Genomic DNA, 21,121 nt, shown 5'->3' on the forward strand with positions numbered 1-21,121 from the left:
CAGGGTAGGCTGCTCAGTTAGAATTGTACCGATGGCCCAAAACGGCTTCCGTTATCAACTCCTCTGGTCACTTCCACGCTAACAATGACGCCCACACTGACGACAGTGCCTCTTCAATTGCAATCAGTTTCGCTTGTGTTATGATATTATTGTTAATTATATCTTCATTGTACATCCATCAATCAGACATCATTATGAGGGCATTGTTCCCTTTTGATTGGCGTTTTGATTTGTTACCGCAAAATCCAAGTTAAATCAAATCAAATCAAATCAATCAACATTTATTTCCATACAAACACAATATACAAACACAAAAAATAGGATGTTACAATACTGAAAACTGTATGGAGGCATGGCCCATTAAAGCAAAGCTTGTAAGCTGTGATGCCTTTACACATGAGCATCAGCGGTACCTAACGTTGACTATATAGGTATACTATTTCGCTCGCCCGTATGCAAGTATTTACATGTATAATTTGTTCACTAAAACTTTTTTTTTTTTTCATACTTATGACATAAATAAGCCGAGTCTTAATTATAAGTGACAGTTGCTTCGAGTTTACTTCGAGAAGCGTTTTGAGTGATGCATTCGGCCCTTTGAACCAATTCGTGATGTATTATTAACTACTCGGAGGGTTCAGAGATTCCTGGGTACACTCAATATTGATCAGAATATGGTTTATAAATAGAAGACAACAACAAAACAAAAGTCAAGTACCAGTTTCCCCTTTCAATATTTATTTGTACGCATGAGATAGAGTATCAATAACATTAAAAACATTGTCTCGTAGCGATTCGCTGGTCGCTTTATATTACTATTTAAAACTAAACTACTTTAATCGAACTACAGTGGGCGATGGTTCACATCTTAGAAAGGGCTTCATCTGAGCATGGGATTCACAACGTCACGGGGAGCTGCCAGCTAAGATCCTTCAAAGAAATATATATCATCTTACCAATATACATTCGTTTCAAAGGCAACAAATCATACTATTTAATTAACCCGTAAGTTTTCATTGTGGCGCCCCCTCCGTGTGTTAAAATCAAGTTTAAAGGCAGTGGACACTATTGGTAATTGTCAAACTCCAGTCTTCTCATTTTGTGTATCTCAACATGTACATAAAATAACAAACTTGTCAAAAATTGAGCTCGATTGGTCGTCGGAGTTGCGAGATAACTATGAATTTAAAAAAACACCCTTTTCGTGTCACGAAGTTGTGTACTTTCAATGCTTTATTTCCCATACAGGGACAAAAACTTGAGGTCTCGAAATCAAATTTGTGGAAAATTACTGCTTTCTTGAAAGCTACATCACTTCAGAGGGAGCCGTTTCTCACACAAGGTTATATACTATCAACCTCTCCCTATTACTTGTAACCAATTAAGGTTTTATGCTTATAATTATTTTGAGTAAATACCATTGTCCACTGCCTTTAAATGCATACACATTTGTACATTTTAAATGTGGCCAACATTACGTTTCGGGAATGCAGAACGTTCTTTAGACTAATCTTAATATTACACAAGCCATCTTGTTGCATGTCTCAGTCGCTATATGAACCAACAACACACCTAGTTTATTATAGTCTTTTACTGGCAAAATGAAAGTTTTTGAATGGTTTTCACCAAAGATTAGAAGCTTTATCTATTGTTGGAACGTGAAATACGCGTGGGCGCCATTTCAGCAAGTGAATAATTTGTTTCCCATTGATAGGAATGGCCAATGTCTGCACTGATCTACTGTTGTATCAAAAGAGTTACTTGCCAAAATGGCGTCCAGTGGGATTTCACATTTCACAGCCCGAGTTCCGCATCTTGCGCCTTGCGGCGCTATATAATCTTTGGTTTTCACTCACTGGTCATCATGACAGACGGCACGCTGGGCCGGTGTCAAATGCAATTGAGTCTGCCATGCAATACTGTCTGCTCCGGACACTTTTGCGTATGCAATCGTGTCCGGGGCTATGGTGGATGTACATGACTGTCATATGTGCGAGCATGCATGCACTAAACAAACATATATGCAGCATGAATATTCAGGTATTTTATGATTGCAGCGAATACCAAACTGCCGAACATTTCCCATGTCATTCATGACATGCACCCTTAGCTTGTTAAAAAATGGCAAACGTGTTCCGTCGGCGACCAATGGCGTTTAATACTGCAAGAACGGTTTTGCACGGGGGCGGACACAAATGCATATGCAAAAGTGTCCGGGCGGACATAATTGCATTATGCAGCTGCGTCCGGGCGGACACTATTGCATATGCAAAACTATTCAGCGGACAGTCCTCCGAATAGTATTGCATAGAGGACATAATTGCATGCGACACGGGCTCCAAGCCGCCCCAGGCCTCTAATCACTGTACAATTCCTGATGTACGTGGCATTTTTCTCCTTTTAATGCATGACCTATGTACAAGGTCCGTAAAGTTGTGTAGTCGAAAATGTGTTACTACAGTGGCGGATTGTGTTAGTTTATAAAGTAAAAGGAAAACCACATAAAAATTATTTTGAGAGACATTTGTTTGAATCATTATACATGTATTCTATTTTTTTGTAAACAATAATTCATCTCAAAATAAACCCTTTTACAGCCCAAAGCTCCAATCCGAAGGTAATGTCACCACAATTTACGATTCGTCCTCCAGAAAAAATAGGTCCACTTTATGTGCAGTGTTTCACATTATTATATAATATCAAAGTCTCATATAACGCACGTATCTACCAAACAAGGTACTCAAGGGGCTGAGTATAAACAAACTTATGTGACCCAGTTCACCTGACTTTGATGTCATGAGAGGCTCACCCCAACGATGGCTTGTTGCAAACTGCACCACAACGGTAAACCTTAACCAGACACTATGTAATAAAGCCCCAGCATTTCTAATACCTTTGCGCTTAATATAAGAGCTTTGATACACCCATAGATGCAATATAAAAACTTGTTTTAAGATTATTATATTAATATTTTCACACAAACACATGAATGAGCCATACAACATCTGGAGACATTTTTGAAATAATAAACTGAAATTAAAAACAGAGGAGTCATCATCTTCTCTGCATTTTGCGTTCCATTTTCTTTTGTTTCTTATCGTCGACCTCCGCAGCAGGAGCAAAAAACCACGGAGCAAGAATAGTTGTCCAGAGAAGGTAAAAAGCTCGGCCTGGAATAACCAACCAGAGGAGCCAAAAGTAGTCTGTCATGATACTTAGCACTTGGATGACTGCCGTGACGAGTAGAATGTCTTTCACATGCCTGTATGTAAATGTTAAGGTTTTTTTTTTAAGTTGTCAATCACCTACTTGTTATCATTTCAAGTGCACCACTTAAAATTATCTTAGCACACTGAACACAGTGACAATTAAAAGCTTTTAAAACGTTAAAAAGTTGAACAATAAAAAAGTTAAACATTATTATATTAAAAACACGACTACCATAATTACAACAAAACAAATACCATAGAATTAAAGGCAGTGGACACTATTGGTAATTACTCAAAATAATTATTAAAAACTAACATAAGACCTTTCTTGATGACGAGTGATGGGGAGAGGTTGATGGTATAAAACATTTTGAGAAACGGCACCCTCTGAAGTTCCATAGTTTTCGAGAAAGAAGAAATTTTCCACGAATTTGATTTTGAGACCTCAAAATCCATCATCTAAACGCACACAACTTCCTGTGACAACTTCCTGTGACAAAGGTGTTTTTTCATTCATTATTATCTCGCACGTTCGATAACCGACTGAGCTCAAGTTTTCACAGGTTTGTTATTTTATGCATCTTTATGTTGAGATACACCAACTGTGAAGGCTAGATTTTGACAATTACCAATAGTGTCCAGTGTCTTTAAATGATTCTATAGCTGTGGGCTGCATGAATATTTGATGGAAGATCATCCCATACCATGGGAGCAACAACATAAAAAGCATGATTACCATAATATTGGAACAACAATGGAATATTGGAACAACAATCCTTTTAACTCTAAAAAATAGTTTCAATATTGTAGAATCAACATTGAGACAAACTAAACACCACAATAAACAGTTAACTTGGGAACGGCTTTAGAACAGAAGTATTTATGTCCTTTAAAACAATTTACAACTGGTTGGAGTTTTGAAACCAACTCCCCCGAACCACATGTCTTAATATCTCTGAACTTTCACTGAATCAAGAAGTTAAGTGTATAATCACTTCTCTTTTGGGAGATTTGGAATTGAAAAGCATAATGAAGGGAATAAATTTCATACAACTAACTATGGGCTTGGAAAACACTACAGTCTACAATACAGGCCAAAATGCTTGGGCCACCACCTATTCCCAACGTTACATAAAACCTTTCCATGTCCACTTCCCCCTGACAATATACATTCCCTCCCCGTTACCCAGCTCAATGTTGACTGGAACGCAGAACATCGTGCCATCAGAAATCAGAACCAACATTGAAACGAGATATAGCCTGGATTGTATCTGATTGGCGCTCAGGGCACTGTTATTCGCTCATTGATTTTAACACCAGTATGCAGAGTTATGATAATAATACCTGAATTTATGTTTATAAATATACAAGGTGCTGCTGACACAATCTGCAGCCAACCATGCCAGAAAGCCCTTGGGCAAACCTGTCAATGAATATTGTACAGGTCTCTTTTTACATGCATTACACAACACCTGGGACCGATGGCTTTACGTCCCATCCTAAGGATGAGGCAATAGCGGTTAAGCGTCTTGCACAAGGACATAAGTATCATGACCCAGACTCGAACCCACACTCTGCTGATCAGAACACCAGAACTTAATTGGTGCACTAAAGATCACTTGGCTATAGACCTTTCTTTTGTTGATAAACAAACCGCCTTGGTTGACATGGTCGGCCGAATGTTAGTAAATCACTAAATCGTAAAATCAGATGTTTTAACAAAGTTCAACATTTTCTGCAAACTTTCAGTTAAATAAAATACCTCTCATAATTAGTTGTTTTGTTTTAAACAAAATCAACAAATTTGGTTACATTGTTACCAAAAATAGTGATCTTTTCTTGATTTGCACTTATGGCTTTCCATAGTTTTCCAATCTGGGTTGGCAAAAACTCGGGCTGTGACGTTGCAAAAGAAAGGTCTATTACCTACAAATCTAGGTCTGAGGTGCGTTTTAGCGGCCATAACCAAAACTGTTTCAGTTGAACTTTCCACTGGTTGATCACTGGCCATAGGCTGAAACAGTTATTGGTTACAGCCGTGAAAACACACCCCAGGGGTTGGGTAGGAGAAAGGTGAAGATTGAAACTCACTCAGCCATGCCATTCTCCATGTTTAGGTCTACACCTCCGTCCACCACTGAGCCTGTTGATGAGTATTTAGCCTTGGCCATAAAGGCCATAAACTGGTAACAGCCGAAGTACACAGAAGATGCAAATATCAACAACAGCTGAGGTAAGGGGGAAAAAAATGTAAACAACAAACAAGACATTGTAAGGCAATGTATATCATCAAACAGCATTGTTTAAACTTTTCACGTGGTTTGACAAGAATTGAGATGTCTAAAACTTTAATTCATTAAAACAGCGGCCCAACATTTTTTAGGCCGGCACCCAGATGGTACTATGTGTGTTCTCAACTGCTTTGACCTCTCCTACTGAATACTGAGTCAGATTTTAAATGACAAAATCAACAGAGGTTGAGGTGCAAATTTTGAGACTCTGATGATCAGAGTCCTGATCAAATACATGAAGAAAACATTAAGACGACAATAACTTTGGAGAGCTGAAGGTAGGAATTTATATTTTTCTTAAAACAGTCTAGATTTTAAAACCCATCTCAAAACATTCCTTTTTAAAAGACATTATCTTTGACAACTTTACATTAAGTGTTATATTGGTGTTTATCTCGTATTGGTGTTTGTCGTATGTTTTTGTCGTTCTTATTGTACAATGTAATTTTGCTGTATTTTGCTTACACTTTTTAGCTTAAAATATGAAACATACTGTACAGCGTTTTGAGATTTTTTATGTAAGACGCTATATTAGAAATAAATTACTATTATTAGATTGTAGGATGGAGGTAAACATGCACCAGGCAAGAAGTTCTAAAAAGATTCAGTAGGCCCTACTACATGTAAAGCCGCGGATGGCTCTTTGTTTTACATTCAGCAAAGCAAGCTGTATTGGTCAGAACAAGAGTAGAAAGCCTGGTTTTACACTCACACACCCCAGTATAGGAGGAACCGGGTCAAATTTTGAGGAACAATTCCAAAAAGCATTCAACTGTTTGAACGAGAAGTTGAGGGTAATTTTCAGAGGCTTTATGATTATTATCACAGAATGACCACAAATAAAACTGTTTGTCAAAATTATACTCACCCAGTGTAGCCACGTAAAAGATTCTAGCCACCATAGAAGACGAACGACGACATACGCAGCACTTGCCCCAAACATGATGTTACGGTAATAGATCAGCGTTTGTTTGTTCTCCTCTGCAATCTGTTTCTGACCTTTCGTTGCTACTTTACCCTTAGGCTGTACCAAGAAAGAAAAAAACAAAAACATTTAAAAAAAAAGAGAGAGAGAAAAAGTTTGTCTTTTTACTTGGTTAAAATAGACATCTTTTCCTACTGTTAAAGACACTGGACACCTTTGGATTAGTCCAGAATGGTTTAGTCCAACTCGACCGCGGCTCGGCGATTTGTCAATGCAATAAGCCGGTTTGAGGTATGGTGGACGTGATACGCGCACGTCACACGCCGCGACTGATGCCACGCTCACCATGTTGGTGGCCATTAGGTTTACGAGTAAACGCCGCGTTGCCTAAAATGCGCACTTCACTGAATAACATACGTTCTATTTCTATGGTCAATACGCACAAATTTACCACAACTTTACAGTGTTGTAGCATTGTGTCCGCCATACCTCAAAAAGGCTTATAGGCGGTTCAGCGCTTGGTGACTAAAAAATAAAGCGTTTGCAAAGCGATGCAACAGGTTCAAAATATGGAACTGTGAGTTTGCTCCGAAATCTGGTAAGTTTTTCACCTTTTTCTTCAAAAATATTTTCTCAATGGTGTTTTGAGTGATCATTAGACATTGAGTGGTAAAAATGGGGCAAAATTGGTGACTAGCTGTCAAAATTATCTGCGTTGGACCAGATTGTCGTTTGCCACTAGAGAGAATTTCGTTATCGCAACTACACCCCATATTCCCAGTGAGTGAGTTACACTGGGTCATGGTCTATCCATGTCATGGTCGTAGGTAGCCCAACTTGACTTGTGTTGTGTGGCCAAGGCTAGCTGAATCCTTAGGGTTCAGCTAGCCTTGGCCACACAAGTGGGGCTAGGTCGTAGGAGGGTCGTAGAATGTCGGGAGGGTTGTATACTCAAAGAGTGTCAACAAGACGAGGTTACAATTATTTACAAAATACAATAATAAAAATAAAACAAGTTGTTGAGGCCAGTGGGACAGAGCTAGCGACCCATTATGTATGGAAGCTCAACCCATAGATGATGCGCTTAGGATAGGAAAGGAAAAGTCAAAAATATAATAATATAGTCTAGACTTACCAACGAGATATCCCTTTTGTAAAAACGAGTTAAAAGGTGGTGGTGCCAAACGGAAAGTTATCCGTAGGAAGCACAAACATTTATTTAACATTTCTTCACGAAACTGGTGCAGCACTACATCCCACTATGCAATGCATGCCATATGCATGCACACTGACCTGTCACATCACAATAAATATCATACAAACCACCCGATAAACAAACCTTTAATTTCATTATGTATCAGTTATTCGGTACATCATCAATTACATGACAATTCTAGATACTCACCGCCATGATTATATGATATTTGTAGTTCTCTACAAGATAAACTGTGCTGGTGGTACTGGTCGCAGAACTTCGTTCGCGTGTTTGATTTATTTTTAAGTCGTCTGAATTTTTTTTACGGAGCGCCCTCTACTTTGCTCGATAATGGAAAAGCCTGCCGACCCCATCGATCGCAGGAAAGCACTAAATACTAAGAGAATACCCGAGCGAGAATGACCTTATGACGTCATTTTGCATATGCTTGCATCTTTTAGACATGAAAATATTAACAACCAGGGCCCAATTCCATAGAGCTGCTTAAGCAAAAATTTTTGCTTAAGCAAAAATTTCATTGCTTAGTAAAATCAGATTACCGGCCAAGACTCCACTCAATTGTAATGCTAAGTAAACAACAGCTTAATACTAGTCATAAGCAATGTATATGGCAGGAAATTTTGGCCAGTAACATGTGTAAAATAAGCGAGCTATTTTCGTGCTTAAGCAAATTTTTTGCTTAAGCAGCTCTATGAAATTGGCCCCAGGTCCTAGTGGTTAGTCCACTCTTATGTAACAACTCCCCAAACCTGCTGCTACAAATGTACTTAAATAAAGAGGTCTGAAGCAGTGCTTGCATCTTTTAAACATGAAAATATAAACAACCAGATCCTAGTGGTTAGTCCACTCTTATGTAACAACTCCCCAAACCTGCTGCTACAAATGTATTTTAATATAGAGGTCTGAAGCAGCTGATCTTTTAGACATGAACATATTAACAACCAGATCCTAGTGGTTAGTCCACTCTTATGTAACAACTCCCCAAACCTGCTGCTACAAAATGTACTTGAAAGGTCTGAAGCAGTGCTTGCATCTTTTAAACATGAAAATATAAACAACCAGGTCCCAGTGGTTAGTCCACTCTTATGTAACAACTCCCCAAACCTGCTGCTACAAATGTACTTGAATAAAGAGGTCTGAAGCAGTGCAATTGCATCTTTTAAACATGAAAATATAAACAACCAGGTCCTAGTGGTTAGTCCACTCTTATGTAACAACTCCCCAAACCTGCTGCGTGGGTGATCGTCGCGAACCGTGCCGGAATGTTCCGAGAGCACACGAAAAGTTCCGAACCGCTGTAGAGGTTAGTTTTTAGTGCCTTCCTCGATGGCAAATCACTAAAAACCAATTCATTCATTCTTTCAAATTCATTCAAATTCATTCATCACAGTGGAAACATTTCACAAAATAACTCCATTTATACGCGTAAAGTGTGTGTGAACTGTGAGAATCCACTCATCGCCAAAAATAACCCGCATTATGCGGGTACACAACACGGGCCGAGAGTCTCCGGTTTGGGGGACAAATGTGCACAAAGATGCGTGCCAAAATACACCCTTTGTACTGTACAAAGTGAGGACCTTTTCTGCGGGGTGATGTGTGCACGTTGTATGGTCACTCAGTGCCTAAAATATCACTCATTACACGGGTACACCACACGAAATGGTGTCCGGTTAGGGAGACAAAATTGTGCACATCCTAACGGAAAGTTATTTCTCGCTTTCAAAGGCTTTGAACCGTATATTTGGCGACCTTTTTACGGTTAAATCTGTGCACGTCCTTATATGTTCCCACCACTCCTAAAATATCACATATTTAGCGAGTACACTGTCCCCCTGTGCCGCGGAATAGGGAGACAAAAATTGTGCACATCACAACGGAAAGTTATTTGCTCATCACACTCACTTTGAACCGTAGAAGTGAGGACCTTTTATGCGTAATAATGACTGCACGTTGTATGGTCACTCAGCGTCCAATAATAACCCTTAAAATACGGGTACACAATGCAGCAGCTAACCGCCGTGTAGGGAGACAAATTTGTGCACATCTCAATAGAAAAGTTTTCTAATAAGAAATCAGCATTGTACCGTACAAGTGAGGACCTTTTCTTACGGGATGATGTGTACACGTTGTATGGTCACTCTCACCGAATAAAATAACTCTTATTGTATGGTACGGGTACACTACGCGAAAGTATCCGGTTAGGGATCCTGACGGAAAAGTTATTTCTCTCGTTCTGCGGCTTTGTACTGTACATTTCGGGACATTTTCTACGGTTAGATCTGTACACGTTGTATGGTCACTCAACGCCTAAAATATTTAGTATTTTGCAGGTGCATTATGCCACTATAGGGGGACAAAATTGTACACACACCATAATACAGAAAAAATATTGTCTCGTCACACATTTTGTACCGTACAAGTGAGGACCTTTTCTACGGGGTGATGTGTGCACCACACCACGTTGTATCATCGCCTAAAATAACCCTCATTATACGGGTACACAATACTGCGACTACTCGCCGCGTAGGGAGACAAATTTGTGCACATCTCAATGGAAAGTGTATATCACAAGAAACAACCATTGTACCGTACAAGTGAGAACATTTTAACGGGTAAAATGCGTGCACGACTTAACTGTCTACATAGTAATTAAGGGGGGTTTGATCGAAACACTCAGACTTTGTACCGTAGAAATGAGGACTTTTCTACGGGGTGATTTGTGCACGTTGTTATGGTCACTCTCAGCGGCTAAAATAACCCTTTATTGTACGGTACGGGTACGGCACAAAGTAAGAGACAAAATTGTACACATCTTAGCGGAAAAGTTAGTTTCCCATTTGGTGGCTTTGTATCGTGTATTATGGGACCTTTTTACGGTTAAATCTGTGCATGCTGTATGGTCACACAATGCCTAAAATATTGACTATTTTGCAGGTGCATAGTGCCACTATAGGGGGATAAAATTGTACACACCATAAAGGAAAAGTTATTTTCTCTACGCACATATTTTGTACCGTACAAGTTAGACCTTTTCTAAGGGAAAAATGTGTGCACGTTTGATGGTCACACAACACGTAAAATATTGAGTATTTTGCAGGTACATGATGCGGCTGGTGTAGAGGGGACAGAGAATTGTGCACATCACAATGGCAGAGATATTTTCTAAACTCACACACATTGTATTAAAAAGTGAATACCTTTTTTTGTGAGCACGTAGTAGGGTCACTCACAGCTCATGAAATATCCCTCATTAAGTGATTATTTATACCTGCTGCAGTCGAACAACGCATGGAGGTTGTTGCTGCACAGCGTAAAAGGCGATGGAGGTTGTTGCTGCACAGCGTAAAGGTGACCAAATTGCACACATGATTAAAACTAATCTTTTCAATGAAATGGATTACAAGCTGCTGTGGCGCAGTCTGCTGCCAATCAGACCAGGAACACCCCCTTCTCTTTGCGATGGGTGCACTGGGTTCTTTAAGTTCTGTTTTTTTTATTTTTTTTTTATTTAGCCCCAGAATATTTTTGCTAGTATTGTTGTAAATGATGTTTTGAACCTACATGTATATGAAACCGGTTTATAAAATAATTTAAAAAAAAGTCTATAGCAAACACAACACCGAAGAAGAAACTGTTACAAAAAGTACGGCTTTCTTTGTACAAAATTACTTTAATTTTTATTGATCTCACTAAACCTTGTTAGAAGTTCCTTACAGCTGCAATGCATCAAACAATCTAAATTTTAATTGTTTTAACCCGCAATAATATTTGCTTGAATCAATTAATAACCAATCAATTTACTGCTTGTTAAAGGCAGTTGACAGAATTGGTAATTACTCAAAATAATTATTAGCATAAAACCTTACTTGGTAACGAGTAATGGAGAGAGGTTGGTAGTATAAAACATTGTGAGAAACAGCTCTCTCTCTCTCTTGATTTCGTGACCTCAGGTTTAGAATTTGAGGTCTCAAATTGACAAGGGCGTTTTTTTATTCATTATCTCGCAACTTCAACCACCAATTGAGCTCAAATTTTCACAGGCTTGTTATTTTATGCATATGTTGAGGTACACCAAGTGAGAAGACTGGTCTTTGACAATATTACCAACAATGTCCAGTGTCTTTAAACAAAGTCTTTTAGTGTTGTTTTTCTAACAGAATGATTCAAAGTTCATCAAAGTATTTATTAGAAATGTTGTGCTAAAATAACATTTTAAAATTTGGAGTTAAATAACTTCGCTCAAGTTTGAAGTAAAAGAAAATTTGACTATGAAAAATAAAGCAGTTATTAACCCTCACCCTCCAAAATCTTCCCAAATACCTTTAAAGCTGCCAGATTGTGTCGGATTGAGGACTACTGACCCAAATAAGAATTGATTATGGCTGGACCAGGAAAACTAACCTCATCCAAGTCCAAACAAGTTGGTGTTTGGTATAAACAAAGACATTTATTTGGTCAATCGCTCAACTGTGTTATACAATTTGCTGGTATTGTGAAGAAAATTTGAAGTCTTGCTTTTAATGCACCAAGTTACAATCCTTCAGGTAGTTTTAAAATGAGAAACTTGGTTTTACAGTTTTGAAAAGGAAAAATTAGATAATGTAAAACAAAGAGACTAACACTTTCAAATGCATAAAGTTATCCGATTAAAGCCATTGGACACTTTCGGTAAACAGTATTGTCCAAGGCCCACACTTCATGTATCACAACTTATATATAAAATAACAAAGGTGTGAAAATTTTGGCTCAATCGGTCATCGGAGTCGGGAGAAAATAACGGGAAAACCCACCCTTGTTTCCCCACGTTTCGCCGTGTCATGACATTTGTTTAAAATAAATCCGTAATTCTTGCTATCGAGAATTGATGTTGTTTTAATGTTTTCTCAAAAAGTAAAGCATTTCATGGAATAATATTTCAAGATAAGTCTTTCACCATTACCTTCTGTAAACCCTGTGAATTATTTGTAAATCTGTGAACTTTTAATTCATTGTCTGTACCGAAAGTGTATAATGGCTTTAAGGTGAAATAAAGAGTTAAGGTCCATACTTATTATCACGTTCCAACTATATCCAATTCCAGACATGTACTTATTGAATTACCAGGATTTGTGAGAAACAAATAAGGAATTTGAGTTCTAATTTTGCTCTTTTTTTTCCCCCTAGAAGCAGCAAAATACTTCAGAGTGCATAAAGTCAAAAGAAAACTTTCCAGAAACACAAAACAACCGCCTCAATCCCACAACAATACAATCACATTCCACAAGGAATCCTAACCAAGGAACTATTGAACAATTATTTACAAGTGATGAACAAAAAGAATTAAGGAAAACAAAAAAGGGGACCTATGTACAATGAAGTATTTTAATACAAGGCATGAGGCCAGTTGCTGGCCACTTTAAAAAAAGCTATACATGATTCAGGAATTGAATCTCTCCTCGTGAACAAACATTTGGTTAACAATCACCTTCACATCCACTATCTTACATGCGATATATTTATTAATGGAAAGCAATACAAGTGACCAAAGATTTGCATCTTTAAGTGAACTTTTAAAAGGTGCAATCGTTGTGGGAGATTTGGAATTTTATCACAGAAATTGTGCATAGTTTGATCCTTGCCGCGCAAGAGGACGACAAATTATCGCGGAAACTGCTGTTCAAAATAACCACTTGGTGAATTTACTGCTGCATGGTTTTAGGACAAGCATGGCAGATTGGCCCTACACTTTAGAAGGCCGGTTCATACTCGCTGCGTACTCACTGCATATGCAGCGCGCTGACCCGTTTTTGAAAGTCTGCAGTGCGTAAAAGGAAGCGCAGTGCGTAATTGTTTTTCGCAAATGCGTATGAACTTTTCAAAATGAAAATAAGGTCGTACACACTAATCGGATGCATAGTCGAACGAATTGAAATATTTTAACATTTTGTCGGATGTGTAAGCGCAATTTGAGTGAATAATGTCTGTGAATAACATCGTTCGTTTCCGCGTGCGAACGCAAACTTAATGCGTATTTATTTTTTATTTTGACTAAGTATGAACGCTAAATCAAATTTCGAATTGTCTGGTTCATGCACGCAGTCGCAGCGAGTATGAACCAGCCTTGGTGGAACAGCAGTTCGGGCTGCTGAACTTACTAGATCCATTCGTGAAGAATAATGTTTTTCATTCTACACTTGAAGAAAGAGATCTGTAGCATACTTTCTCAAGATCAGGGTTTGACCTTTACTTTTTCAGTGACTTGCCAGCAGGACAATTTCAATAGACCACCAATTTGTTCACTCGTCCATATTTTAATTTGGGTTTCAACAAATAAAGAATTGACCGACGCGGGACTTGAACCAACGACCTTCGGATTTACGTACCAGTGCTCCATCAACTGAGCCATCCAGCCCTTTGTTGGTGGTCTCCCTATTTTATAAAAACTAAAGACCATTTATAACGCAGAACTGCCCAGTTTGACAATGTGCTACTGGTGCTCAGCTGTTAACAAAAATTGTATCTGCAAACCACGGAGAGCGCTGATGGTTTTCTGGAAGATACAACAGCGGTTCTACAGTCTCAGGTTGGTGCTTGATTTGATTGTCAGTAGAGGAAAGTGGAAATGTCTAGAAGGCAAATCTGGTCCTGATATCTTCAAGTTTCTTTGATACCTGCAGAAGTAAGAAGGACAAAGTACAGTTAATGGTTATAATAACTTCAGAGATTGTAAGAATCAACGCAAAATGAAACAAGAAAGAACAAGTTCTAGATGTGTAATAATGAAAACTTGTTATGAACAACATCTAGTGAACTTTTATTTAACAAGATTTATATTTAGGTTAAGGGGGAGGGGGTAGTTGTGAACTTAATAATCTTAATCCTAATACCTCGCTCGGGTTTCTGTCTAGCTCATCGGCCACGCTTCGCTGCTTACTGGTATCCATTGAATTGAACTGCTCACACAGATCACCGTCAATAACATTCTGTGTAAAAACATTAACAAAGACCAGGTTAAAAAGTTTAAATTTCAAAGTTACAAACCAGTAGGGCCTATAGAGTATACCGATAATAATAATAATAACAACGGTAATAATTAGGTAGTTCATACAAAAACATAAGAGAAGAAAACTAAGATTAACAGAACAATATATTGCAGGAAAATACACCTGGGCCCAATTTCATGGCTCTGCTTACCGTAAGCAAAGAATCGGCGCTTACAGAAGCAGGGAATTACGGGCTTATGGCAAGTGTATTTCACGGGTTGGCAGTGAATTGTTGCTTGTAGGAATTCTTCGCTTACACAGCTAAGCAGAAATTTGAGCAAAGAATGGTGATTTGTAACCGCAGAATTAGACGGTAAGCAGAGCCATGAAATTGGGCCAAGGCATCGGTCTTACAAGTAATCAAGATTTCTCTTAATTGTGTATCAATCTTAATTGCTAAGCAAAGTGTGATGTCACATTACAAATCACTATGGCAATACCCGCAACTCATCTTAAAGGAACACGTTGCCTTGGATCGGTCGAGTTGGTCTTTGAAAGGCATTCTGTAACCGTTTGTTATAAAATAGGTATGGTTAGGAAGATGCTGTATAAGTAGAATACAATTATCTACACAAATATGCCTCGAAATTGCGTGGTTTTTCTTTTTACCCCGTCGACTAACACGGTCGGCTATTTATGGAAGTCAAATTTATGACTCCCATAAATGGCCGACCGTTAGTTTGCGACGTAAAATGAAAACCGTGCAATATTGAGTGATACTTGTGTGGATCATTATATTCTACTTTTAAAATGCTTTTAATAGACCAACTCGTCCGATCCAAGGCGACGTGTTCCTTTAAGGGATAGGGGGAGGGCAGGTTTTTTTGGGGGGTGTGGTTCTGGGGGGAGGGAAGGGTTCTGGGGGCGGATATCAATTATCTGCCGAAGAGCGTGAAAGAATTTCTGATAACACTTAAAACAATCTGTGGACTCACCTTGATTGGGAAGAAGTAGGATCTAAACGAGATGTGGTCCCGTCCGCATAGAGGCGGGTACTCTGAGCGCATGTGCATCTCAAGATGTTGAAAGAAGTCATGGTCCTATACAAAAGGTAACAATGTTTATGCACTGGTGAGGATAACGTTTGTTAAAATTACTTTCAGAAAAAAGATCCAATGAGGGTACTGACTGAAGCATAATTAAATGAATTTAAAAACCAGTGAAAAGGTTCAGAAATTAGCGAAAGAATACATTTAGAGCTGGTGGAAGCACACTACAGTTAATAAAACAATGAAACATTTCGTCGTTTTGTTTTTCTTTACAAATAAAACATCAATATTTATATTCTTCAATCAAATAAAAAATACCATACAAGTAGGTTAATATTAGGTTCTTATATAGCGCTTTATCACACCCCTAGGGGGGGTATCAAAGCGCTCAGTATTTTGTCCTGCAAGGCATTGTGGAGCTACATTTTGAAGTATGAGACCTATTCCTTAATAGCACCATGTAATGGTTGACAAGGTGCTGTTGCGCAACATGCTGCCAATCAAACCAGGAACACCAGGGCGAACCCCTTCTCTTTTCCGTAAATGCACTGTGTTGTTTTGCGTGCGGTACACAACACACAGGACCAACTAACATCAAATTTTGTAAGAACTCTTTGCAAAAGAAAAAAAAAGCGAGCCTAAAGCCTTTGCGTAAAACCAAGTATCAAGTCTCACCTCATGGGATGTGAATGGCACTAGGATTCCAACTGCCCCAGACAGCGTGGTGTACACCAGTGACTCCGAGCCACCGGGGATCAACGTTGCCTTCTGCAGCGATAAGATGGTGTCTCCGATGTGGAAATTGATGATGATTTCAGACTTCTGTGAAGCCCCGCTGAGGAGACCTCGATCCCAGAGGGCTTTGACCCCCGTCGGATCTTCATCAACGTCATCGTTGGTGCCTTGTATCAGCCGAATCTATCAAATCAACATAAGAAAGTTATAGGCAAAAATTCATAAAGCCTGTAAGCACAAAAACTTGCTTAGCAAAAATAGGTTACCAGCCAGAATACTATACAGAATACTATACAGTAACCATTGCTGCAACTGGTTTAGAGCTTGAGGTCTCAAAATCAACCATCTAAACGCACACAACTTCGTGTGGCAAGAGCGTTTTCTTCTTTCATTATTATCTTGCAACTTTGATGACCGATTGAGCTCAAATTTTCACAGGTTTGTTATTTTATGCATATGTTGAGATACACCAACTGTGAAGGCTAGTCTTTGACAATTACCAATAGTTTCCACTGCCTTTAACAGAAAAAAAAATACAAAGTTAAAACACGATCAGTTTGAACGTGACCATGATATCGCATCTATCATCGTGCCCAAAAGTTGTAGTGTACAGATGATGGTAGTGAATGTAACAGGCCTGGGATTACATGAAGGCCACATAGACATGGTCTCTGTTGCCCCTGTTCTTGGCCCTGGTGCCCAATTTAATATCTCCCAAAGACTTTTTAAAAGATTTTCCAATGGAAGTGCCCTTGCAAAATGAAACTGGCCTTGCACTCTCAAAGATGAAATTCCAGGCATGAATTGTTAAGTCCAATTGTAATTATTCCTTTTTTACTTACAATTGAAAGATTTCCAAACTTATCAGCAACAGCGACCGTGTCGTAGTCCATGCAAGCCATGGCTGTGACCCAGCGAGGATGCGTATCATCAGCGAAGATGACCATCTGATTTTCATGACGTTTATACCGTACAAAGTGAAGACTCTCCTGGACATCGCTTACTATGATCCGCTGACCCGTCGTCTGGATATTCACTATGAAGTTTGGGATGTGCTACAGAGTGGGGGAAAGTTGACAAATGGAAACAAGATAGATTAAACTCATGTTGCATTAAAATTCTGTCTTGATACTGGTTGAGATCGTGACACATTAAAATAATAATAATACAAACAAAAAGCACTGAAAACATGCAATTCAAGGGCTACTTTGTAAAGTCAAAGTAAAAAGGCCTGGATTAAAATGCTAGTTTAAAGAGGTGAGTTTTCAGCTGTCATTTGAAGATTGAAGGATTGTTCCTTGTTCTGAGGTCAAGCAGAAATGAATTTCATACATGAGGTGCAATGTTAAAGATACGTGATATTTCAACCATGTTGAGTACTAACCTTGTTTTCACATTTTCTGAGCATCTTTTTCTTTCCCAAGTCGTAGATTCTGAGTAATCTACCAACACCAATTAAGACCCGGCCCTGAAAAGTGCAGATTGCTGAAGGGACATCATCCACTGGAGTCTAATAAAAGCACAACAAAAACATAAATAAAACTTGATGTTTAGGTTAAAAGTATCATTAACAGAAGAACATTTTCAAGAATCACTTAAAATGCAACAATTTGTACAAAAAGAAAAAAAAGGAAAAAAATGGTTCATGATTTCTTTCATTTTTTTGCTACACACTTTTGTTTTAGGGACACTGGGTGGTAGCAGACTTGAGGCCTGCCCAAGAATACCGTCAATTTAACAAATAAGGTAGCAGTTTAATTTTTGTATAGTGTTGACGAGACTAAAACACCCAAAACAATCCCAGTTGGTATTTATTTCACATGAGTTTTAAGGAAGGACAAATCAAAGGTGTGTTCAAATCTTACTTTGTGAAGTAATTCCAGTTTCTTGCCGTCCTCTGTGAGCTGGTAGGCATGGATGAAACCCCCAGAGCAGGTCCTTGGGCTCAGGGTGACGTCTTTGGCCGTACCCACTAAGACAAAGGTGTCGTCTCCTCTACTTGCAAACTTACACAGGCAAAGACTGCAGCAAAACCAGGTAAAAACAAACAAATTTTACAAGGATCCTACATAAAGCATACATTTTTAGGACAAAAACACTAACATAAAAACGCTAATGACTTCTGATAAAGCAAATCCTGAAGAGTTTTAAAAAAGTGTGGTGTACCAAAATAAATTCTACTAAAGGTGATGATGAGAATTGAAAATTAAGTTGTAAAAAAAACCCAGTAAAACCTACAAGGTATCAATCAACTCTCAATCAAATACTCAACAGAAAACTTTGAAAAAAACGATAAATATTGAGAAGGAATTACGGTTTCTACCTGAATGCAGCCTCGTTCTGTTCCAAAGCCACAGAATCCAGCGTGGTTCCATTCACAGGGTTCAGTACTCTGACCAGCGACGCCCACATGCCCGGGCCTGCCTTGGGGGCGCCAAACAGACTCTCCGGTAGGTCTTCCTGAAGGAAGGCTTCAGCCATCTCGGCAGCTAGTTCTCTCTCCTCATCCCCAGCTGCTTCTACCATTTCCTGTTGAGGAAGGCAGGGCAAGTATCAGTATCTCTGGTCTCTATATAACCCACACCACTTATAGCGATTAGGAGTGAGCTTGCAGGGTCAGAGATGGAATAAAACTGCTTAGCGCTTTCGTTAGTGGCTTGATGTTGTAGGCTCCCCAATCAAGGAGTTGAGAAAAATAAATGAAAAGGTTGGATGAACAGGGATGTTGTTGAACATTTTAAAGATATATCCCCTCTTGGACAACTAGCATCCAACGCGACAACTTTAGTGGATCATAATTTTTTTTTTTATGTGGAGGACAACATAACTTCATTTTGTCATCTTGCAAAAGAAGAGTGGACCCAGGTCTGATACTTCATGGAGGCAACGAAGGCAATTGCCTCCGTGTCCCCGGGTCATTGCCTTGGTGCCTTTGAAATGCTCCAGTTCAAATTTGCAATTTCATCATATGGTGCCCTTTACCAAGAAGAAAATGCCTTGGTGCCCTTGCCCTTTCAAAAAGGAAGCATACAGCCCTGTGGACCACTGTAAAGGGGATTATAGATCTTGTGGCTTGTAGTTTATCAATAGTTTTGAGTTGTACATAATTATTACTCTATCAATATAAACCACACCAGAAACTGACTGGGTAAATTTTCAAAAGGATTATTACTCTGCCTGTATTAGGTTCATTTCCCAAGTTTGATAAATCAAACTTTTCATTTTCAAAGCTTTTGGCTTCAATGTGATTTTATCAATGAACCAATTCAATAAACCAATTAATAATTAAAAACTAAGGAGTCTGGTGCCCTACCTCTGCCATCTGTTGTTTGCGCATTGCTTTGGTTGTTTCTGTGTACGCATTGTGGTCACTCTCAATCACCACTATATTATTACTCTCTGGATGGATGGCAAATCTGCGTGGCGTGTAGGTCAGTGGTGTCGATACCTGGTTGAAGACTGCCCCAAGCTTTTCCAGAGCCAAGATTCTATCAATGGGAAACATTAAAAAGGAAAATAATGTGAATATGCAAACATTGCTTAAGTTTACTTATTTATTCTGGATTTCACATCCTTGATTTTGGTCATTCATGTTTTAGACCTATTCCTATGATTACATCAAAGCATTCCTTCCAACATCCCCTATCCCAGCCTCAAAACTGGGTAGTCTGGTTGGCGTAGTTGGTATATTTCCTTGCCTCCCAACTCTTGGGCTCCGGTTAGACTCACGCCAGGGGCACTATTTCGATTTGGTTTTCCAGTCCAAACCTAATTGAATAATACTCAGGGATGTTCTTCCCACATCTAAAACTTGAACTTTGTTAAGGTACCCGTTACTAAATTTTAACCCAAACCTGCCTCTAGCCACTAGGCTATCACGGTGGTCTAGTGGTAAGACACCTGCTCACGCAATGCAAAGGCTGTGGGTTCAAATCCCACGCCTCAAATGTACCCAGCATACAGAATAAAGTGCTTAATACATATCGGTGTAAGGGTAAGAACAAATTATGAAACTTCCTCCTTTGTATTCTTTTTATAGGGTTCTTGGCTAGTACAGTGAGTAAGTTCACTTTAACACAGGTCCTTGGCTTCACAACCACAATTAATATATAAAATGAAATGAGAAACACTGATTGTTTACCTGAGTGTGTTTGTTGAGATGGCCACGATTCCTTCGGGGCACTGCTCCGAGGCAAACCCAGACGCATACTCCAATGTCTCGTAGGACAGCGGGGTCAGGTGGAAACGCGACTGGTACCAATAACTAAGCCACGATCGGCTAGACATGGCAAGAACCTACGGACAGATCACAAATAAAAAACTCAACTCAGTTCAAATATTTTAGTGAGAAATCACTTCTTTCTTAAAACTACGTTAATTCAGAGGGAGCCGTTTCTCACAATGTTTAATACTATCGTCAGCTCCCCATTACTCGTTACCATACCAACATTCGTTTTGAGTAATGACCAATAGTGTCCACTGCCTTAAAGCTACTTACTGATTCCGAGCCCTGCATCTTGATCCTAAACAGCTTGACGGGTCTGGAACCTAGATACCTTGTTCTTGTGTCGGATAGGTCACCCGTTACAGAGTCGAGCACCATCCTCAACAAAACACCATTCTATACATGACAAAAAAAAGAGGGAAATGTTAACATTGGTACAATTGCAAATTTATTAATGGTTTTTATGCACCATCTTGCAAGAAAAAAGATATTGAGAAAAAGGCAAA

The 21,121-nt window shown here is 39.0% G+C and overlaps 2 protein-coding genes across 2 annotated transcripts in view; both read right to left on the bottom strand.

The window, feature by feature from the left end:
• Window positions 1-721: 721 nt before the first annotated feature.
• On the bottom strand, window positions 722-7,927 carry LOC139935277 (transmembrane protein 208-like). The gene is made up of 4 exons (XM_071929791.1): window positions 7,831-7,927; window positions 6,369-6,524; window positions 5,301-5,437; window positions 722-3,262 (listed from the first exon to the last, which is right to left on the bottom strand). The coding sequence occupies exons 1-4, from the start codon at window positions 7,834-7,836 to the stop codon at window positions 3,055-3,057; spliced, it is 507 nt and encodes a 168-aa protein (XP_071785892.1). The 5' UTR covers window positions 7,837-7,927; the 3' UTR covers window positions 722-3,054.
• Window positions 7,928-11,300: 3,373 nt separating this feature from the next.
• The window catches only part of LOC139934566 (splicing factor 3B subunit 3-like), a 33,460-nt gene continuing 23,639 nt past the window's right edge, over window positions 11,301-21,121 (bottom strand). The window contains exons 17-27 of the mRNA XM_071928837.1: window positions 20,889-21,011; window positions 20,532-20,686; window positions 19,704-19,878; window positions 18,714-18,919; window positions 18,256-18,412; window positions 17,775-17,900; window positions 17,233-17,445; window positions 16,331-16,573; window positions 15,602-15,706; window positions 14,511-14,606; window positions 11,301-14,294 (exon numbers count right to left, since the gene is read on the bottom strand). Coding sequence (XP_071784938.1) covers window positions 14,250-14,294; window positions 14,511-14,606; window positions 15,602-15,706; window positions 16,331-16,573; window positions 17,233-17,445; window positions 17,775-17,900; window positions 18,256-18,412; window positions 18,714-18,919; window positions 19,704-19,878; window positions 20,532-20,686; window positions 20,889-21,011 — 1,644 coding nt within the window. The 3' untranslated portion in view covers window positions 11,301-14,249. The remainder of the gene's footprint in view (window positions 14,295-14,510; window positions 14,607-15,601; window positions 15,707-16,330; window positions 16,574-17,232; window positions 17,446-17,774; window positions 17,901-18,255; window positions 18,413-18,713; window positions 18,920-19,703; window positions 19,879-20,531; window positions 20,687-20,888; window positions 21,012-21,121) is intronic.

The sequence above is a fragment of the Asterias amurensis genome, chromosome 3 (assembly GCF_032118995.1).
Source record: "Asterias amurensis chromosome 3, ASM3211899v1".
NCBI lineage: Eukaryota > Metazoa > Echinodermata > Asteroidea > Forcipulatida > Asteriidae > Asterias > Asterias amurensis.

Excerpts from the sequence above, each read along its gene's own strand:
- LOC139935277 (XM_071929791.1), bottom strand. Across the intron at positions 5,438-6,368 it reads CTTTTACGTGGCTACACTGG|CTGTTGTTGATATTTGCATC; the intron begins GTGAGTATAATT and ends CCCTTACCTCAG. Across the intron at positions 3,263-5,300 it reads ATGGAGAATGGCATGGCTGA|GCATGTGAAAGACATTCTAC; the intron begins GTGAGTTTCAAT and ends ATTTACATACAG.